Source organism: Manis javanica, chromosome 13, assembly GCF_040802235.1.
Source record: "Manis javanica isolate MJ-LG chromosome 13, MJ_LKY, whole genome shotgun sequence".
Lineage (NCBI taxonomy): Eukaryota > Metazoa > Chordata > Mammalia > Pholidota > Manidae > Manis > Manis javanica.
The window spans coordinates 98428554-98447404 of NC_133168.1; the positions used below are offsets into that span (position 1 = coordinate 98428554).

Genomic DNA, 18851 nt, shown 5'->3' on the forward strand with positions numbered 1-18851 from the left:
GCCGGAGCCGGGGGATATTGGTGCAGAGTGAAAAGCCTGATAAATTACCGGAGGTGGTTTTGGATGTGAATTTTGCTTGGCTGGTTTGCATGTGAAAGGCGTGCTCCCTGGGGCTGTTACCTCCAGAAACGGGCTAATCCTAGACAGGTCAGGGCAGGGTCCTGGGATCCGCAAGGCCCCAGCGAGGCAGGGCATCAGAACACACAGCAGAGCAGGTCATGATGGGCATACTCGCTCACCCGGGGGCCCGGCTCACTTCTTCCCCCGTGCGCCTTTCACCTGTGCCCTGGTCCTGAGCCACCACATCCATTCTGCGCCCCTGGTTCCCTGCCAACAACTCATCTCAACGTTGTCCACCCACGCGGGCGAGGCCCCAGCGTCACCCGGGATGCCACCGTGTCCCTCATCCCCTGCAGCAGGCTGGCCATCCGGCTCTGATGGGTTCTGGCTCCTTAACGTCTCTGGGAAGTTCCGTTTGCTCCACCCCACAGTCTTACCACCTTCATTCATTCTCTCAGCGGATGCTTAGCAGCCCCTCCGTGCACCAGGTCCTGGGGATCCTGATCCCTGACATCTGTTTCTGGTTTGGGGCCAGCTTCCCGCCTGGTGCTTCCGATTCACCCCACCTCCGTGCCCACCTGCCCCCAGCAGCCAGAGAGACAGCTTTGATAACACACGGGGTGGCCTTGCTCACCGCTGCCTATGCTTTCACTTCTCAGCTGCTGAACTGGCCTTGGAATGATTTGCTCATCTTTCCTTGTCGTCTTAAGCGCTGTGTCCCACGTACACACAATCCCTGCTTCCTCAGCACACCTGAGCCTCGCCTGTCTCCAGACCAGCGCCACCTCCTCTGTCTGCCTCAACGTGCCCTCGTGGTCCTCCCTGGTATCTGATGGGCAAAGAGCAGAGTCTCAGGGGACACGGTGGAGGCAGCCCCGGGGGCAGGTGTCATCGGTCACTGCAGGTGTGACCGGCCCTGGGAAGAGGCTGGTGGGAAGCAGTCAGAATCCAAAGCTGTAAAACTGTGAAATGCACCTGCCCTCGGGCTGGCCGTGAGTCCTAAGGGTGACCTTGGACACGCAAGGACATTCACAGGAGGTGATTCCAGGCTGCATCATTCAGGGTGGCAATGCCTAAATGCCCATCCATCACGGGTCAAACAAAAACAGTGGCCCCTCCATGAAACAACCCTATGGAGCGGCCACGTGGGAGCAGGTGGACCAGGACGTGCAACTTAGAGGCACCGCGCTCTGACCAGTGCTGGTCCTGTGGCTGCGGCCTCTCTTCATATGCGCTGAGATGCTCGTCTCATTTAGTTAGATCTGGGAAGTAGGTGCTGTCAGGGGGCTGAATGCCAATCTCTGAGCTGGGCCACCCCTGAGGGCGACCTCGGAAAGACATCCATCTTTCAGAAACAAGGGACGCTTATGTAAAAACGTGAGCTTTTAGGGGAAGCTGAGGATAGGGAATCAAGGGACTCTGCCCTGCCTTTCCAACTTCTCTGTAGGCTTCACATCATTCCAAGATAAAAGTTTATAAGAAATAAAAGTGCTTCCAAGATGTTTGCACTTCCAGGTTCACAGAGGCATGATTCACAACAGCCAAAAGGTGGGAGCAGCCCCAGTGTCCATTGGCAGATGGGTAAGCAAGACGCAGTCCGTCCATACTGTGGAGTGTCGCTCCACCTTAGCAAAGAAGGACACCCTGACGCCTGCGACAACGTGGGTGAACCTTGAGGGCACGGTGCTCAGTGAAATGAACCAGTCACAGAAAGACAGATCCCGTCTGACCCCACCCCTAGGAGCCCCACCCAAGGAGACAGAAACTGGGTGGTGGGGCCAGGGGCTGGGGAGGGGGTGGGAGTGAGTGTTTCATGGGGACAGAGTTTCGGTTTGGTTGATGTCCTGGAGATGGAGGTGGGGCACGGTTGCACTGCAATATGAATGTACTTAGTGACACAGTACACTTAAAACATGCCCTAGTGCCAGCTCTGTCCCTGGCAGCATCCGTTGGTATTTGCCAATGACATTATCTGCCAGCATACTGGTGGTGACAGAGTTGGCTGGGGCTACACAGCAGGGCTGGGCCTGGATGCGGCTGACCTCCAAGATATCTGGGCGCATGCATCTGGGCCGGTGACCAGATCACAGACGCTTTTATCTCGGCACAGATGCCCCACGACAGAGAAACCTCAGTGTCTGGCCAGCTGCCAACAGAGTGAAGGAGAGAACAGGGCAGGCTGCCTTTCCCAAGGGTGGAAGGTCACCTGGTCAGAGGGTAGAGCCAGGGCCCAGGCTGAGAAGGGCAGAGTTTTGCCTGCAAGGACCCCTCTCCCATCCCCACCATCCCTTCATCTCTTCCAGGGCAGATTAAAGAGCATTTTTGCCCGGAAACCAACCCTGAACCACAAAGCCTGGGCCTGGGAGTGCCTGGGGTGTGGGAGGTTCTCAGAGTCAGTATGAGGCATTGGCTCTGCCCGCCCCCAGCTGGACCTTGTCAGGTCATGGCAGCAATGATGGCCATGGTGATAATTAATTGTAACTTATCTCAGCTCCCCCATGGAAGGGGCAGGAAGCCCCCTGTGATGACATGGGGTGCCTCTAAGTTGCAAAGAGTTGTAAATCCCCCTTCCTGCAGGAGCACACAGGAGCCACAGCTCTGTCAGCTGGGCAGACACGGGCCAGTGAGTCAACTCCTCTGAACTTCCAGGTTTGCATTTGTGCAAAATGGGGTTGCCTGCAGTGCCGGCTGGTTGTGTGGGGCAGCTTGGGAACTGGGTAATATGTGGAAGGAAGAAAGGCAGTGTCTGGTGCAGAAAAAACACTTCCTGAGTCTCTCTCTCTCTCTCTCTCTTTTTTTTTTTTGTAGTTGACAGACAATATTACATTCATTTCCGGTGTGTGGCACAAGGCCCCTACATTTGTGCATGTTATGAAATGAAATGAAATAAATGAAAACATGCAGACTCTGATTCCAATAAAAAGCAAAATTGCCACCAGAGACAGGAAGAAACAGGAGGTGAATAACCCAAAAGCATTATTTTGTGACTGGTATTAGTGTATGAATTCCCCCACTCAGATGTGACCTTGAATAGGCAGAGATTACGGCTATTTGCATTTTCCAGATGGAGCTCAAGACCCAGAAAGACTGAACCTGAGAGCCGGCAGCTGTAGTGTGACAGGAGAGGGATTTCGTCCAGTCTGCCCACCGCCCCAGACTCAGGGGCCTTTTCCTTCTCCCTGACCAAAGCCCCAGACGTGGAGGGGAGGCCGGGCATCCGGTCCATGAATGGCAGCAGAGGAGCAGCGCCCATCAGGACAGCCTGAAGGGCCACGGCTGGGTCCCCTCATCCAAGCCAGAGTGTTCTGATTTCTGGGTTCCAGGAGGATGGTTCCCTGTGTCCTACACCCACACATCAACAATGCCAGTGAGCCATAGCCACTCCCCAGTGCCACCAGGTCCTAGTCCATCCAGGCTGGGGCTGCAGGCTAGACCACCTCCAGTTCTCGTGGCCAGTTTGGCTGCTGCCTGTGGATTTTTCCCTTAAGGTACCTCCCCAGGATGGAGAGTTCAGCCAGGAGTCCTACAGGCAGCTGGAGGTGACAGATGTGATTTGCAGGAAATAACAGGGACGGACCATCCCGACAAAGTGCCTCCTAAGAGCTGAGAAGTGGAAGCAACCCGGATGTCTATCAGCTAATGAATGGGTAATAAAATGTGGTCCATCCTTCCACCCAAAGGGCCATTATCCAGCCACAAAAGGTAAGGAAGTGCTGATACACGCTACAACATGCACAAAGCTTGAGGACAGTACAGTTGGTGAAAGAAGCCAGATGTGAGAGTCCCGTTACTGCACGATTCCATTTATACCGAATGCCCACCCCAGGCAAATCCACAGAGACAGAAGGCAGATCGGTGGCTGCCAGGGACGATGGGAAGAGGGGCATGAGGGGCGACAGCTAAGGCGTATGAGGTCTCTTTGGGGGGGATAATGAAAATATTCTGGAATAAGATTGGGATGATGGTTGCACAACCTTGTGATATAGTGAAAACCACTGAATCATATGCATTAAAAGGCTGTGACTATTTAGCTCAAGAAAAGAAATAAATGAAAACATGCAGATTCTGATTCAAATAAAAAGCAGAATTGCCACTAGAGACAGGAAGAAACCAGAGGTGAGATAAAGCAAAGCCACTGGAGTCGATATAAAACACACACACAGCGTACAACACCCATCCTGCAGAATCGGGAACAGAGGAAAGGGTACACCCCGCACTCTGGGGTGATTGGGATCCTAGAGTGGAAAGGATAAAGGGAATAAGCATTATCCCTCTCATAATCCCACCCCAACCCCCCAACCCCATGGTCACTCTGCCTTCCCCAGACAAGTCACTGACAAAGGCCAATGACCTGAATGACAGCTGACACCGAGAGGGAACTTCTATTCAGAAAACAGTAACATGTCATACCCAAATCCCCAAAACTGGTCGAACTGACCTGTAAGAATTGTTCAGAGCATTACTAAAGAAAGCAGAAGTGAACGCTCTACGTACTTCTCTGAACAGAGTGGATACAAGGAGCAAACACAAACATAGGCAGACGGAATGGAGAGAGAAGGAAAGTTGACATGAGTCACATGGGGGGCAGGTAATACATGGGAATCTAAGGGAAGAAAAGGGAAATGATGATACAAATAAAACAGTAAAAGGAGTTCAAGGAATAAAAGGGGGAAAGGCAATAAATCAATGAAAATATTTATTAGGTAAATAAATAATAAATTGAAAAGGTAAGTAAGGAAGTGGGTTCTTTGAAAAGACCCGTGGAACAGATGACCCCTCACAAGCCTGGCTAATTTTAAAAAAAGAGTGGGAACATAAGCAAGTTAAGGGACCCAAAGGAGATAAGGTCTTAGCATAGATGTAAACAGTTAAATAAAGGAATTCTATTTGAAGCTCCAGGCAACAGTCTGGAAAATCAAGACGAAACAAATGATTTTGGAGAAAAATCCACCTTGTGATCGCTGATCCAAGCGCCTTAGAAATGCAAGTGAGAAACACGACATTTACATTGCCAAACCCAAGGTCATCAATATTTCAAAAAGCATTAATGAGGTATGCTACATTATTTTTCTCTTATGAAGTCTTCAGAATCCGGTGTGTATTTTACACTTCCATCTTGATTCGGACTGGCTGCATTTTAAGCGTTCAATCATCCATCATCATCATCTGTGGCTTACTGGCCAGCGTGCAGCTCTGGAGACAATGTGTAGGAAGACTTGAGTGCCCCCTAGTGACAGATTTAATTAACTCCACCCTTCTGGAAGCTCAGTCCTCCAATACCAATCAGATGGCGTGGCTCCTGCCTAGAACCCTCCGTGGCTCCCTGCTGCTGCCGGGTTACAGCCACATTGTCAGGTTTACCTTTCAAGACCCCTATTAATCTGAGTTCCGCTCACCTTTCAACAGCCAGGTCCCACACCTCCCCTCAGCCACACGGTCCTTGCCCACCATTCATTCGTTCACTGGTCCACTGACTGGCTCCACAAATGCTCACTGAGGACCTAGGGTTACCCTGGAACTTGTGCATCTTCTGTGAGTTTGCTTGAACTTCTGGGTCCAACAATCTGCACGTAACCAACTGTCTCCTTGGGCCTCAGTCCTTCCATCTGACCCTGGGCTTCATGCCCTCCTTAGTTATTGGTGGGACTCAACATGATAATGAATTAAAGTACCCAGCACACAGTAGGTGCTTAATAGATGCTGACTGAACTAATGGCATCCTGGAGGTGTGGGGCACAGGACAGAGAGCTGTAAGCAGCAGCTGGGGGATGGATGGGACCATCAAGGGAGAGGAGCGGGCAGGCTGGGCACATATGGGAGCCCCAGAGAGAAAGGTGCAGCCAGAGGGCTAGGGGTGAGTGCCCACCCCGGCACGAATCCATGGACTGATCCTCACTCACCTGGACCAGGGCTCCCAATCTTCATGGAACCCATGTGTGGTCACCACTGCATGAAAGCTCTTGAAAGCTGCCTACTGATCTTAAAATAGCAAGGACATCCCCATAGATTGCTCCTCATTCCTCTCTTTGCTCCTTATGTTCTGGCTGCTCAGATCCACACAGGACCTTTGCACATGCTGTTCCCTCTCATCAGAATGTTTTTCCCTTCCTTTCCCAAAGTTTAACTCCTCCTCATCTGCCAATTTCATAGCAAGTGTCACCTCCTGACCTCCCAGCCTAAGTCAGGCCCTGGGGCACCAGCTACCTCCCTTCTGTGGCACTTACCACTTCTAGGATGTGAGTTCCAGGGATCTCTGTTTGCTGCTGTGTCCCTCCTGCCCAGCACCCAGAACAGTGCCTGGTACACAGATGTTCAGAGGAAGGCCCCCAAGACTGATAGAGTGCAGGAGGGCAGGGCCTGCGCCGGTTTCTGCCTGCCCTCCTTTGCCAGCGTCTGGCGTACAGCTGACCCATAAATGGATCAGATGTGGATGATGACCTCAAGCCCAGGGTACTGGGTACCTGTTTCTTGGGTCACCACGTGGCCACCACGCCTTTCCACCAGCCTCATCCCCTCTGACTCTCCCAGGCAAATGACCAGAAGAGAGGTTTTCCTTCCCATTTTGAAGACAAGGGAACCGAGGTCTGGGGGTCGCGACACACAGCTCGGACTCCTGGTAAATACGTTGCCTAACGCGGGAACCTATTTGCAGGTGGGATTGAGTCAAGGATCTGGAGATAGGGGCTGATCCTGGGTTATGCGGCCCGGAACCCACGCACACACACACACACACGGGTGTACACTATGCAGGACAGCCCCTGCCATCTGGCCAGACGTCCCAGCCCGAAACCACAGGGACCCTCGAGTGCAGCACCCAAGGGTGGGTCTGCCCCGTGGAGAGCCATGGGGCTACAGGCGTGGTGGAAAGACCCAGGGCCCTGATGGAAAGCTTTCCCTCAGTGAAAAATGTTACGTGTGTCCAGATCCTGCCACCTCTCACCGCCTGCACTGCCCCACCCTGGCGCGGGCACCGTCGCCTCTCTCTGGGCGGCGCCTGCCTCCACCAGCGCGCCCCTGGGCAGCCCTCTTCCCCACCCAGCAGGCTGTTCTCCAGGCCGCCAGAGGGCGCAGGCGAGCACCTGCGTAGGCCCCCCTCGGGCCGCAGCCGCCAGGGCTCCCACCTCCCTGGGGGCAGAGCCCAAGTCCTCCCCAAGGCCCCCAAGACCCTGCACCACTGTCCCCGGCTCCCCCTGCCCTGTCCGCCTGCTCGCCCTCCCTCGCTCTCTCTGCTCCCGCCACACACGCCACCTCGCGGGGACTCAGAGAAATGCGGGCGTACGCTGCTCTTCGCCCGGATTGTTCTTCGGAGGCACCTGCCCGGGTGCTGCCGCCCCTCTCATCCTCTTAAAGCCCCTGCCCGGACACTCCCCGTCCCCGCCCTGGGCCCTTCCCCTCGGCTCTTACCCCTCTCACCCTGGCCACACTCATTTATTTATTGTTTGTCCTTCTGCCTCAAGGGGGGCATTGGGACCTGGCCTGGTGCCCGGCCCAGGAAGCACCTGACCAATGTCTGTCCGGGGAACAAACACCAAGGCGGCTGCCCACCTCCCCTGGCGCCTGGACGAAGTTCAGGTCACCATGCCTGACCACAGGTGAGGAGCGCAGGTGAGGCCGCCCCACACACTCCGCACCCTCTGTCAAGAGTGTCACATGGGCCTGAACTGAGAGAGCCCCTGATGTGGATCACCCCCCACAAGCCTCATGGAACCCATTTTACAGATAATGAAACTGAGGCACAGAAGGGGATGACAAGCCCAAGGCACAAAGCAGGGGCAACAGCCTGTGCAAATCTGCAGGCGCTCTTTCACCTTGAAACCACACACACCGGGCAGCACCTTGCCCAGGGCCACTGGGCTGGACAGTTGTCCAGTAGGATCTGAATCTATCTTCTGGGTCCAGGGTTGCGCTCAGGGGTCCGGTTTACCTCCTCCTCTCTCACTGCCTGGAGGGTTCCCATGGAGTAGACGGCAAACTTCTACTCATCCTTCAAAACCCGTGGATTCAGGCCTCTCCCCCTCCAACTCATTACCTGGCCTGGCCCAGGAGACCTGTGATAATGAGGTCAGTGTCCCTTTGTGACACAGCGGGGCCCCACACGAGACTAAGTTGATTTCAGAGAAAGGTGGAAAGAGGTGGAGATGGACATAAGCCTTCAGCCCAAGGCCAGGGCCTCCACCATGCTGGCGGGGCCTTGGAGGGGCCAGGCTAGGCTAACAGTGGGGCCCGACACCCACACCCCAACTCCTTCACATGGCGGCCACAGGAACATGGCCAGGCCCCGGGAGATCTGCTCCTAGTTCTCACGTCCCTGAGGACGGAAGATGATACAAGGAGGAAGGTCCCTTTTGGGCCCTGCGCTGTGTCCCGCCATCCCCTCAACTCCCTGCCCAGCCCCACCCCAGCAGTACAGCCTTGGGGTCCCCTCAGCCCCATCGGTTCTACCCTGGTGTAGCCAAGAATCTCCTCAGCCCCTTCAGACCAGGCCTGGCCCTAAAGGCTTTGTCACCAAGCTGGGGGACACTCCTCAGACTGCTCAAGTCTCCTGGCCCAAGGGCAGCTAGTGAGGAGAGCGGAGGCCGGAGCAGGGCGAGCGCAGGAAGGCCCGGCCGCCTAGGCCATCCTGGCACACGGTGCCCAGCGCAGGGGATGGCTGGCAGGGTAGTGGGCGGGCTGGGGCTGAGAACGGCTCTGTCCAGGGCACAAACAACCTGCTGTCTTGGAGGAATAAAGGGCCCTTGAGGACACGGCCCCCAGCATCTCCACAGAAGTTGGTGGCATCACTGGGCAAGAAACCGTCCCCCTGGACACTCCACTCAGCTGGCAGAGCAGGCAAGTCCGGCTGACAAAAACAAAGAGCTGGCACCTCCTGGAAACCTGGGTCCTCGGGCCACCCCCTCAACAGTGCGGTACCCCGGGGGCAGCCCTCGGACTCTCAGGCTCTGCCACAGCTATTTCCTGGGGAGCCAGAGAGCAGAGGGCAGATGCCCAAAGCCAGGGCACAGATAGGGCCGCCACCTGCCGTGGGTGAAGAGAGCGGGCCTGGGGGGGGTCCCTGCCTGGGCTGCAGAGCCAGGCACCTGCCTCAGGGGCACTTGGTGGGGAGGGGCGGGCACAGGCTGGCCCCTTCCGGGGAGGCAGCTACCCCTCTCCCCCACCTCCTTTCCCGGAAGGACCCCTAGGTGGGGCAGGGGTGCCCACACCCAGAGGAAAGGGCCCCAGGCCCCCACAGCAGCTTCCCACCTCAACCCGTCCTCTGCTGGAGGTTCTGCGAAGGCCTGCAGCCCTGGGGACTCGGCTCCTGCCCGTGGACCCTGCCGCCTGGTCCATCAAAGGAGGGGGGATGCCGCGGGGACCAGACCTGGGGCCAGACCGGCAGGCTGGGAAAATGGCCCGGGGCTGGAGGAGGAAATGTTAGCAGGATAAATGGGAGGCTCTATAATTAGGTACAAACAAACAACCTCGTTTTAGGGGAGGGGACGTCAGAGAGGAAAATAAACAGCTCGTGGGGAAAGCACCCAGGGGAATCTGTTGGCCTTGGTGTTGGAGGTCAGGGGGGCCAATGAGTGATGCGGTGGGAGGGCTGGACAGCGGGCAGCCCGTGTCCCAAGGTGGAGGCTTGGCGCCTCTGAGCCAAGGGCAGGGCCAGGGGAAGGTGACTGACGCCTGGGGGAGGCTGGGGGCTGCTGCCCACTCCTCCAGGCGGCAGGGTTGAGAAGGGGGGCCTTTGCCAGCCCTTCTGGCAGGGTCGTGTCTTGGCCTCTCAAATGCCCAGACCTGACCCCCTGGGCCACAGGGTCTCACGGGGCTCTGGGGAGCAGCGCATTCGTGTCTCCGACCACCCTTCACGTTTGTGGCAAGTGAGATGCAAGTGGCCTGCCTTCCCATTTCCTTTCTTCCTTATTTGCCACAGCCACATACAGCTTCTTTTTCCCGTGTAAGCCAGGGAAAAACTGAGTGGATTTAAAGACAAATGTTGAAAGAAAACAGTGGGTGTTCCTCCAACAAGGTGTGGGTGTGAAGGTGAGGTCTCAGACGCCTGATCTGGGAAGTGTGGACGTTCTGGGCTCCTCGACTTGTACTTCCAACGCAGCTTGAGGTCAGCAGAGCACCCGCTCAGACTCAGAAAAGGAGGCCGGTGGGGGAGAGCAGCCGGGCAGGCGGCCCCCACCCCCCAAGCGCCCTGTGCGGATCGCTGCAGGATCGCTGCAGAAGCGGGATCGTGTTTCCAGGAAGTACACAGCCGCCCTGCTGCCCCTGGCCCAGTAACTGTACTTCTGGGAACACACTTCAAGGAAATAACCCAAAGAGCGAAAGACGACTCATACAAACACTTGCAGCTGGGTTATTTATACTGGGAGCAGTTGAAAGTAACAAGTGGGGAAAGACCACAGAAACCTGGAGGTAGCCACAGGGGGCGTGCCCGCTGCCTGGCAGTGTCTCGTCCAGGTGGGCGCCCAGCCAGGACGTGGCAAGCAGCCGCCTCAAGGCCCCATGGCGCTTTAGGACTAGTGTCCAGGCCACCCACTGTCAGTCTCCAGAGACCTGGCAGAGCTTCACCCGCCTCGGTGACGTCAAGGCTCAGCAGGCACCAGGGGCTTGGCCTGATGCCTACCAAGAACACAGCCTCACCTGCCAGTGATATGAGTGTACATGACCCCCCGAGCCCACGATGCTGTGTGGAGACTCTGGATCTTTCCACAGGCACCCCCTCTTCCCAGAAGCCTCTCACCACATGGATACCCCAGGTAGGGAGTACTCCGCCCCACTCTCTACATAGCCAGGGTCCCCAGGCTCCCCCAAAGCAGAGAAAGTTCGAACAGTTGGCTTGGGAGGCAGACCGTCACGCAGCAGGCAGCAGAGCAAGGGTGCCCCGTGTGGGCCCTGGGGTCGGCTCTCAAGGGTGGCCACTGTCAACCAGTCAGGACAGTGGAGCCTGGCACAGGAGGTCTGGCAGTGGATGAGTGCAGGCCATGGCAGGCCTGTGCCAGGGGGCCAGCTGCGTCAACACTGTGGGCTCCTTCAAGTGCCACTGCCCAACGAGACACCGGCTCCGTGACAACAACAGCAAATGCGAAGGGGGGCGAGGGGCACGTGGACACCCGGCTCCTCTGTGCCCTGCCGCTCAGGCTCCCCGCCACGCAGGGGAGGCGGCCAGGGCTGGGGGGTCCTGGCTCCGACCTGGCATGTCTGCACAGATGTGGACCAGGGTCTCAGCACGCCAGGCTTCTGCTCCAGGGGCAGCTGCACCAACACAGCCGGGAGCTACGTGTACCTCTGCCCCTGTGGGTTTGCCAGCAGCCTGGACAGCAGCCGCTGCCTGGGTGAGCCGGGCGGGGCGGCGGGAGGGCGGATAGGAGGCAGGCCTCTGGCTTGTGTTTTTCTGCAACTCGCTGGCCCTCGGGCTCCTCTGGCTCTCCGATCTCTGCCTTCTGCCTCGCTGGAGGTCTTTCTTGCCTCTATGCCCCTCCGAGCCTCTAGCCTCCATCTCGGTGTCTCTTTGACCCTCTAGTCTCCTTCTCTGGGCCCACTCTGGCCCTCCAACACCATCAATACGCCCCCGCTTCAGACCCTCCAGCCTCCAGCTTGATGCCCTTGTCCCCACAGCCTCTCGGGCACCACCTCTATATCCCTCTTCAGTTCCCAAACCCGTCTTAAGAGCCCCTCATCTTCCCCTGCACTCTGAGGTAGGGAAACTGAGGTGCAGAGAGGGGTGACAACTCAGGTCCAGAACAGATGGATGCCCTCACCCACCTGCCCTGCCCCAGCCAGGGTGGAGTCCCCGGGTGCCTGCAGTCCGGTCCCTACACTCCGCCTGGTGGGGCAGGTGAACCCCTGGGTTCCCACCCCCTGTCCGGCTGTCTTGACGGTCACTGGACTTTAGAAGCTGCCGGTGGCCACCAGGGTCGGGCTCATGGACACTTGTGGCAGGGATGGCCGGAGCCCTGGTCTGGGGATAAGAGAAGGGTTCAGCGGTGACGGCGTCACTGACCCTGGCTGGGCCTCACCAGGTGGTGCTGGGACTGTTGTGTTTGGAGCTCTGCCAGTGGGCTGTGGCCCTGCATCCCTCCACCGCAGGGGCCACCATGGAGGACCCCCCTGGGCATGTCCCCCTGGCTGCGGGGGCCTCTGCCAGCTACCAGACAGCAGAGCTTAGATTTGAACCAAGGTCAGGTGGCCTCGGAACATGGTCTTGGGATTCAGTGCTGGGTTCCAGCTACCACCCAAGCTGCTTGCAAACTCTGTGACCTTGGGTGAGTGACTCACCCTTCCTGTGCCTCATCTGTAAAATGGGGCCGACCACAACGCCTGCCTCACAGAGTCGAGGATTCAATGGGATCTGTGGAGCGGCCTGGCCAGTCTGGGGGTCGTGGGCACTCAGTCTGCATGCACAATCAGGAGAAAGTCGGGCTGTGACCCTCAGCGGCTCTGAGCACAGTGGGTGCTCCGTAGAGCAAAGGCAGTCATTTTGGTTCAAATTCCCATATTCTGTTTCTGTGTTCTCTACGGGAGACGCAGCTGCTTGGTCAGGTCCCCTGGGGTTTGGGGATCTGGGTTCCCACCCTCACGCCCACTTGGTAGCTCTGTGGCCCCGGAGGAGTCTGTTGACCCCGTCTGGACCGGCCCTGACTCCGCGGAGGGCCTGATGTAGTGCTGGGGATGCAAAGCTGGGGGCGCAAAGCTGGGGGTAGGGCCAGGTCGGTGGAAACCTTTGCGTGATTTCTCAGCCTGGGGCGGTGGTAGCAGGGCTGTCGGGGCCTCCCCAGCTGTGGGGAGAGGTTTCTCCACTGTGGGCCACCAGCCAAAATTTGTGGGGTGTTAAACCTAAAAATATGCTCTGTGAGCCTGAGAAATCTGACCACCATGTGAAGCCACTGGACTTGAGCCCACATGGGGAGGTGGGGTCCTGCCTGCAGCTCTCATACCTGGGGAGCACAATCTCCGTCTCCCCAGGGGCTGTGTGGTCCATCCACCAGTCTTCTTAGGTTACCCCGGAATGCCCAGGGCTGGCAGGTAGTACACAGCTGGAGAGCCTGGTGGGGAAGTGCCCCAGACCCAGGGCCCTCCCTCAGTGTGGCCGAATCCCCGCAGCCAGGGGGGAGCTCGCTGCATTAGGCTTCGGACTGCCTTAGCTTGGCCTGAACCCAGATCTACCTCCCTGGGGTGACTTGGAAATCCCGGTAATAAGATCCTCACTCCGTGAGGATGGGCCAGGGGCCAGGCACAGCGCGTTCCACCCTTCATCCGGGCGACAGTCCCCCAAGGCGAGGTGGATGGGGAAACTGAGGCACATTGGCAAGGATCCCCGTCCTGCAGGCAGGGCTGGTGGAGCTGGGAATTGGACCAGGTCTGTAACGGGCCCTCCCCACCCCCACCCCCCATTGCAGACCAGCGGGCTGGCACCTGCTTCTGGGTGCTGGTTGGAGGCCGCTGTGCCAAGGACCTCACCGGCCACGACACTGGGAGGCAATGCTGCTGTGACAAGAGCAGGTGCTGGACGGCTGGCCCGGGCCCGAGCTGGACCCACGCGCCGCTCCCTACCCCCTCCGCCTCCCACAGACATCGCTGAGTGCCGGACGCCCGGCGCCTGCGCGAACGGCCACTGCCCCGGGAGGGGGTGGGGGTGGGGCTGGCGGGGGGCGCGGACGGCCGCGGGTGCCTGGACACCCACGTGCGCAGCGCGTGCTACGGGACCGAGAAGGGCTCCTGCGCGCGCCCCTCCCCTGGCGCCGTCACCAGATCCGAGTGTTGCTGTGCTAGCCCCGACCGCGGGTTCGGGGGGCCCTGCCAGCTGTGTCCAGCCAGGAGCTCAGGTGAGCCTCTGCATGGCCGGCCCCCGCCTGCTCTGCGGGGCCCAGCTGCTCCCGTTCATCATCTGGGGCGGGCCGGGGCCGGGGCGGGGCCGGGGGCGTGTTTCCGGTGGGGGCCGCAGGCAATGGCTCTCTCCGCGGCTGGGGCGGGCATCTTAGTCCCAGTCTGCTCAGCACCGAGGCGCCGCGTTGGGGGTGTGGCTCAAGGTTCGGCAATGGCCTGTGACTCCCCTTGCCCTGCTCCTGCCCCCCAGGCGAGTTCTGGTCCCTGTGTAGCCGTGGTCTAGGCGTCCCCGCAGAGGTCAGAGGTGAGTGGTGGGGGGAGGGGAAGGGGCGCACGGCGCGGGGCTGTGGCTGGGCACTGCGTCTGGGACACTCCTGGGGCTGCGGTAGCAGAGTGCCCCAGGGTGGAGGGCTTCACCACCAGACGTGCATCCTCCCACGGTTCTGGAGGGTGAAAGTCCGCCGCCCTGATGTGGGCAGGGCTGGTTCCTTCTGTGACTGTGAGCGGGGCATCTGTCCCACGCTCGCTCCCTGGCTTTGGGCTGTTTGCTGGCCATCCTTGGCTTGTGGAAGCTTCCTCCAATCTCTGCCTCCGTCTTTCCATGGGGCTCCCCGTATGTGTGTGCCTGTTTGGCCAGGTTTGAATTCCCGCGCACCTGTTTACTGACGGAATACTCTCGGGCAAGGTGCCCACCCTCCGTGCCTCAGTCTCCTGGCCTCAAAGGGGAAATAGTAATAGGAGCCACTTCAGGAGTGCTGTGAGGATTCAGGGAGTGGAGGGGATCGGTACAGGATGGTAAGCCCCCATCACGTAGTGATCGTGATTCATGCAGCTGCTGCCCAGTGTCCAGGGAGTTCCAAAGTGGGGACATTTCTGCCCCCCAGGTGCATTTGACAGTCCCTGCAGAAATGCCAGGGAGGGTGCTGCTGGCACCTCCTGGGTGGAGGCCGGGGAAGCTGCCCAGGAGCATTGTGCATCCCCTGTGCACAGGACCCCCCACCCCACCCCAGCAAAGAATGATCTGGCCCCAAACATCCGCAATACTGAGAAACCCTGAATGTGAGGGAGGTGGGGCAGCGTCTGGGCTGGAGCTCTGGCCCTGGAGGGCCTTGGTTTCTGGAGGTTCCCCGGTGAGCCGGAGTGGCCGCTGACACCCTCCCCCGGCTGCAGACATCAACGAGTGTGCCCTGGACCCTGACAGCGGTGCCAAAGGCATGTGCGAGAACAACTGGGGTGGCTACCGCTTCATCTGCAGCCTGGGCTATGAGGCAGCCATGGCCGGTGGAGGGAACAGGGGTGAGAGAGCCCAGCGCTGGCAGGCAGGTGGTGGTCTGTGAGCTGGGACGTCCTGTTAATGTGCCTTCTGCCTGCGTACATGTGTTCTTTGTGGCCCAGCGTGTTCACGGACATGTGTGCCTGGGTGCACCCCGTGCCGCTGAGCTCCAGTGGCCACCGCGGCTCCCTGCTGGACCAGGATGGCAGGACCTGCAGAGGTGACATCCCTCCCTCCTACTGTGCCTGGTGGGGCTGCGTCCCTGCCCCCTCAGAGCTGCCCCAGGCATGCGTGTGCTCTTCCATTGCAGCCCCTCCCCACTGCACAGCGTCTGACACCACTGCCAGGGTCTCCGGTGCCGGATGGCCCGCCCTGAGCCCATTGGGCTGTCTGGGCTGCAGACCTGGACAAGTGCACCTCCCGGCTTCACAACTGCCAGTTCTTCTGCATCAACCCCATCGGCGCCTTCACCTGCCGCTGTCCCTCGGCTTCATCCAGCACCAGCAGGCCTGCTTTGGTGAGTCACAGGGTACCTGACCCCAGCCTTCACTAGTTTGTTTGCCAAAAAGTAGGGAGCATCTAGTGTGTGCCAGACATCGGGGCATGGGGGCGAGGGGAACAAAGTTTGCGCCCTGTCAGTGCTCACACCCTGGTGGCGTCTAGAATGTCAGTCTCCTTCCTGCCCTAGGGGCCGGAGTCCAGCAAGCTCTCTGATGTCTTGTCTTCCAGGGGCACAAATCCCATCCTAAGCGCCCCACCCTCCTGACCTGATTCAAACCTATTCACCACCCAAACACCCCACCTCCAAATACCGTCCGTCACTTTAGGGATTAAGGCTTCAACATACATATTTTGGGGGGACCCACAAATCAGTCCGTAACACTAGTTGACATCCCACAGGAACCACCAGGTGCCACGGGGGCTGCCCTAGGCATGGGGCACAGTCACTGTAGGAGGAAGCCAGGGGCCAGACCAAGGGTGGGAGCACCGGACTGCGGGTCCCGGCTTGTCCCCATGGGGTAGCACCTGCCCGGGCCTTGCTATACTTCCTCTGCCCCTCTTTGCCCTTAGTGGGTCTTAGGGGACACCCAAGCACCCCAGTCACTCCCAAATTACAGAATTCAAAGGTGGCAGAGCAGGGATTCCCGGGCTATGCCACACAGCCTACTCTTTATGGAAAACCTGGGTCTTTGTGGCCAGGCATCCCAGCCTCCAGGGCATCACCACCTTCGGAGACCATCACTTTACATTATGTCCTCAAAAATCACTGCACACAGAGGCTCACCCCTGTCCCCTGCAGACAGCTGGGCCAAACGCCTTCATTCCACAGTTCATGTTAAACCCTTAATGTGTGCTGGGTGCTATAATGGGACAATGGTGAACCAAAAAACACCCCCAAATCCCTACCCTTGTGGAGCTGATATTCTAATAGAGACAGACAGGAAATAAGTAAAGCAGGGTATTTTATAACACTTGATAAACACTACGGGCGAAATGAAGGCAGCAGTGTGAAGAATGTTGGTCTGTGGGTCCTTTGATAACAGATTAATATGAATGTATAACTCTGCCATCATTTTCCCTTCTGTTTTTTTCCTCTTTCTGGGAGAAATGGTGGCTGTGTATATGATCCCACTGTCACCATTATTTTCTTTAATCATCGCAGGGGTGGGGCCTGTGTCTGTCGGGTTTGCGGCTGTGTCTTCAGCCCTTGGCACCTACTAAGAGTGAGTGGAGTGATGGTCAGGGGTCCTGTGGCTTTTCCTGCAATACCCACAGTGTGCGAGCAGGTGTCAGTGTGAGCATGTGTCTGTGCAACACGCCCAGGAAGGGCTGAATGCTCCAGTCCTGGGGGCTGGGAAATAGGAATAGCTTTCATTTTCATGCAGCAGCAAAACACATGGCCAGCATGTAAATTAGGCAGAACACACACTGCCCTGCCCCAGGCAAAGGAGATGAAAACACAGATGACCTCGTGTAGGATTGGACACATCATTCAGCCCCCGTTAGCCTGCCGGCTTATTCAGGGCCCTGTCCCGCTGCCAGGACCAGGAACATGCTCAAGGGGCTCAAATAAAGAGGGGTTTGTTATGTGCACACAGGCGGCTCTCACAGAGCCCAGATGCAGGAAGGGCAGTGCCCCCCACCCCGCCTCCCTGGGACCGGAAAGCTAGAGGGCAGCTCCTCTGTCTGGCCCGTCTGCCAAGGGGATTTGTGTTTCACTGCGTGGGCTCCTGAGTCCTTTCTGGAGCTTTCTTCTGCTGCCAGGCCCTCGGTTGTGACTCCAGCCACCCCTGCCACCTTTGAGTTGCATTAGGGCCGTGGGGCCCGATGCCATCTGACTCCTGGCTGTCATCTGAGGGCAAATCCTTCAGCCTCCACCCAGGTTGCCAGGGATCTAATTAATGAAGGCCCCTCAGCCGGGCTGTGGGGTCTGGAGTCGGCATGTGCACCGGCTTCCCACCTGGGAACCGCCTCTGCCTTACTGCCTGTGTCTGGAGCCTGAGCTGACTGCTGGCCTTGTGGATGGAGGCCTAGGAAGAAGCCAAGGGCAGAGAGTGTTCCTATGTTCCTCCACTTGGCTGTGACCCGGTGGCGGCCTCCCCACACCATCTTCCAGCCTCTGACCAGCATCCACCTGGTCTTTCTCTCCAGGGAAGCCTGGCCAGCCTTGACGCGGAGGCCCTGCTGACCTGTGGCCTGAACCTGTTGTGCCTGGGCCGTGCTGAGCACGTCCTGGAGCTGCAGCCTGTGCTGGAGAGTCTGGGGCACTGCATGCGCTACGTCACCGCCTACGGCAATGAGCGAGGTTTCTCCCACATGCATCACTTCCGTGGCCTCAGCTCCCTGCAGCTGAGGCATCGGAGGCCGGAGCCTGGGGTCTACCAGCTGGAGGTGGTGAACACGGCAGGGCCCTGGGGCACCCGGCTGCAGGGGTGCCGGCTGGGCCGGGGGACGGGGCTTTGTGATTGAAGGTAAGGCTCCGGCTGGCTGCGGTAGCTGAGAGAAGCCCGTACCTCTGGCCTGGCCCCTCCCGCGACACCCCGCAGGGGCACCGCGCAACCCTACCTCTTCCCAGGGGCTCTGGGGAACCACTGTGCATGGCAGGGAGAGCCCGGTGATGAGTCCTGGCCTCAGTGGATCTCAGGGCCCCCAGGCTGTCCTCTCCAGAGCTGAGGAATTCTGGAGCCAGAGGCCTGGGTCCCAGTGGCAAAGGCTGACCGGTGGAGCCCCGACGCTCAGGAAGAGTAAAATGCTACACTCCAGCCACAGGCTGGCCTGGCCTCTGCCCGGGATTGACCCTCAAGTCCTCCTGGGGTCAGCAGGAAGCTGCAGGCGCACCCTCCACCACCAGCCAGGGCCAAGGCAGGCCCTGCGGCTCACTGCGAATGCTCCGTCTCTGGGCTTAAATTTCCTCACCGCATGAGGCTAGCCCCTCCCAGCAGAGGGGCCCTCTGGGGCCCCAGACAATTGGCCACACAGTCATGTTCACACCCCTGCCTAGAGTTCCAAGGATGCTTTTATATGAGAAGCAAGACAGGAATAAAGTTACTTTGGGTTAAGTCTGCCACCTTGGCAAGTTCGTGAACAGACCTGGACCTTGGGCCAGGCTCACACGCATGGCAGAGCAGAAAGCCCCAGAAGGACGGATCGCTTTGGGAAGGATAAACTTCAGCCCAGGGCTCCGAGGAGAACGCGTGTAGGTGAG

At 58.5% G+C, this 18851-nt stretch overlaps 1 protein-coding gene across 1 annotated transcript; it reads left to right on the forward strand.

The window, feature by feature from the left end:
- The first annotated feature begins 7566 nt into the window (after positions 1–7566).
- Positions 7567–18834, forward strand: FBN3 (fibrillin 3). Its single transcript, XM_073219518.1, has 11 exons — positions 7567–7652; positions 9854–9906; positions 10259–10322; positions 10507–10625; positions 11256–11381; positions 13446–13535; positions 13629–13871; positions 14123–14169; positions 15043–15365; positions 15456–15662; positions 17798–18834. The coding sequence occupies exons 1-10, from the start codon at positions 7567–7569 to the stop codon at positions 15478–15480; spliced, it is 1176 nt and encodes a 391-aa protein (XP_073075619.1). The 3' UTR covers positions 15481–15662; positions 17798–18834.
- Positions 18835–18851: the final 17 nt, after the last annotated feature.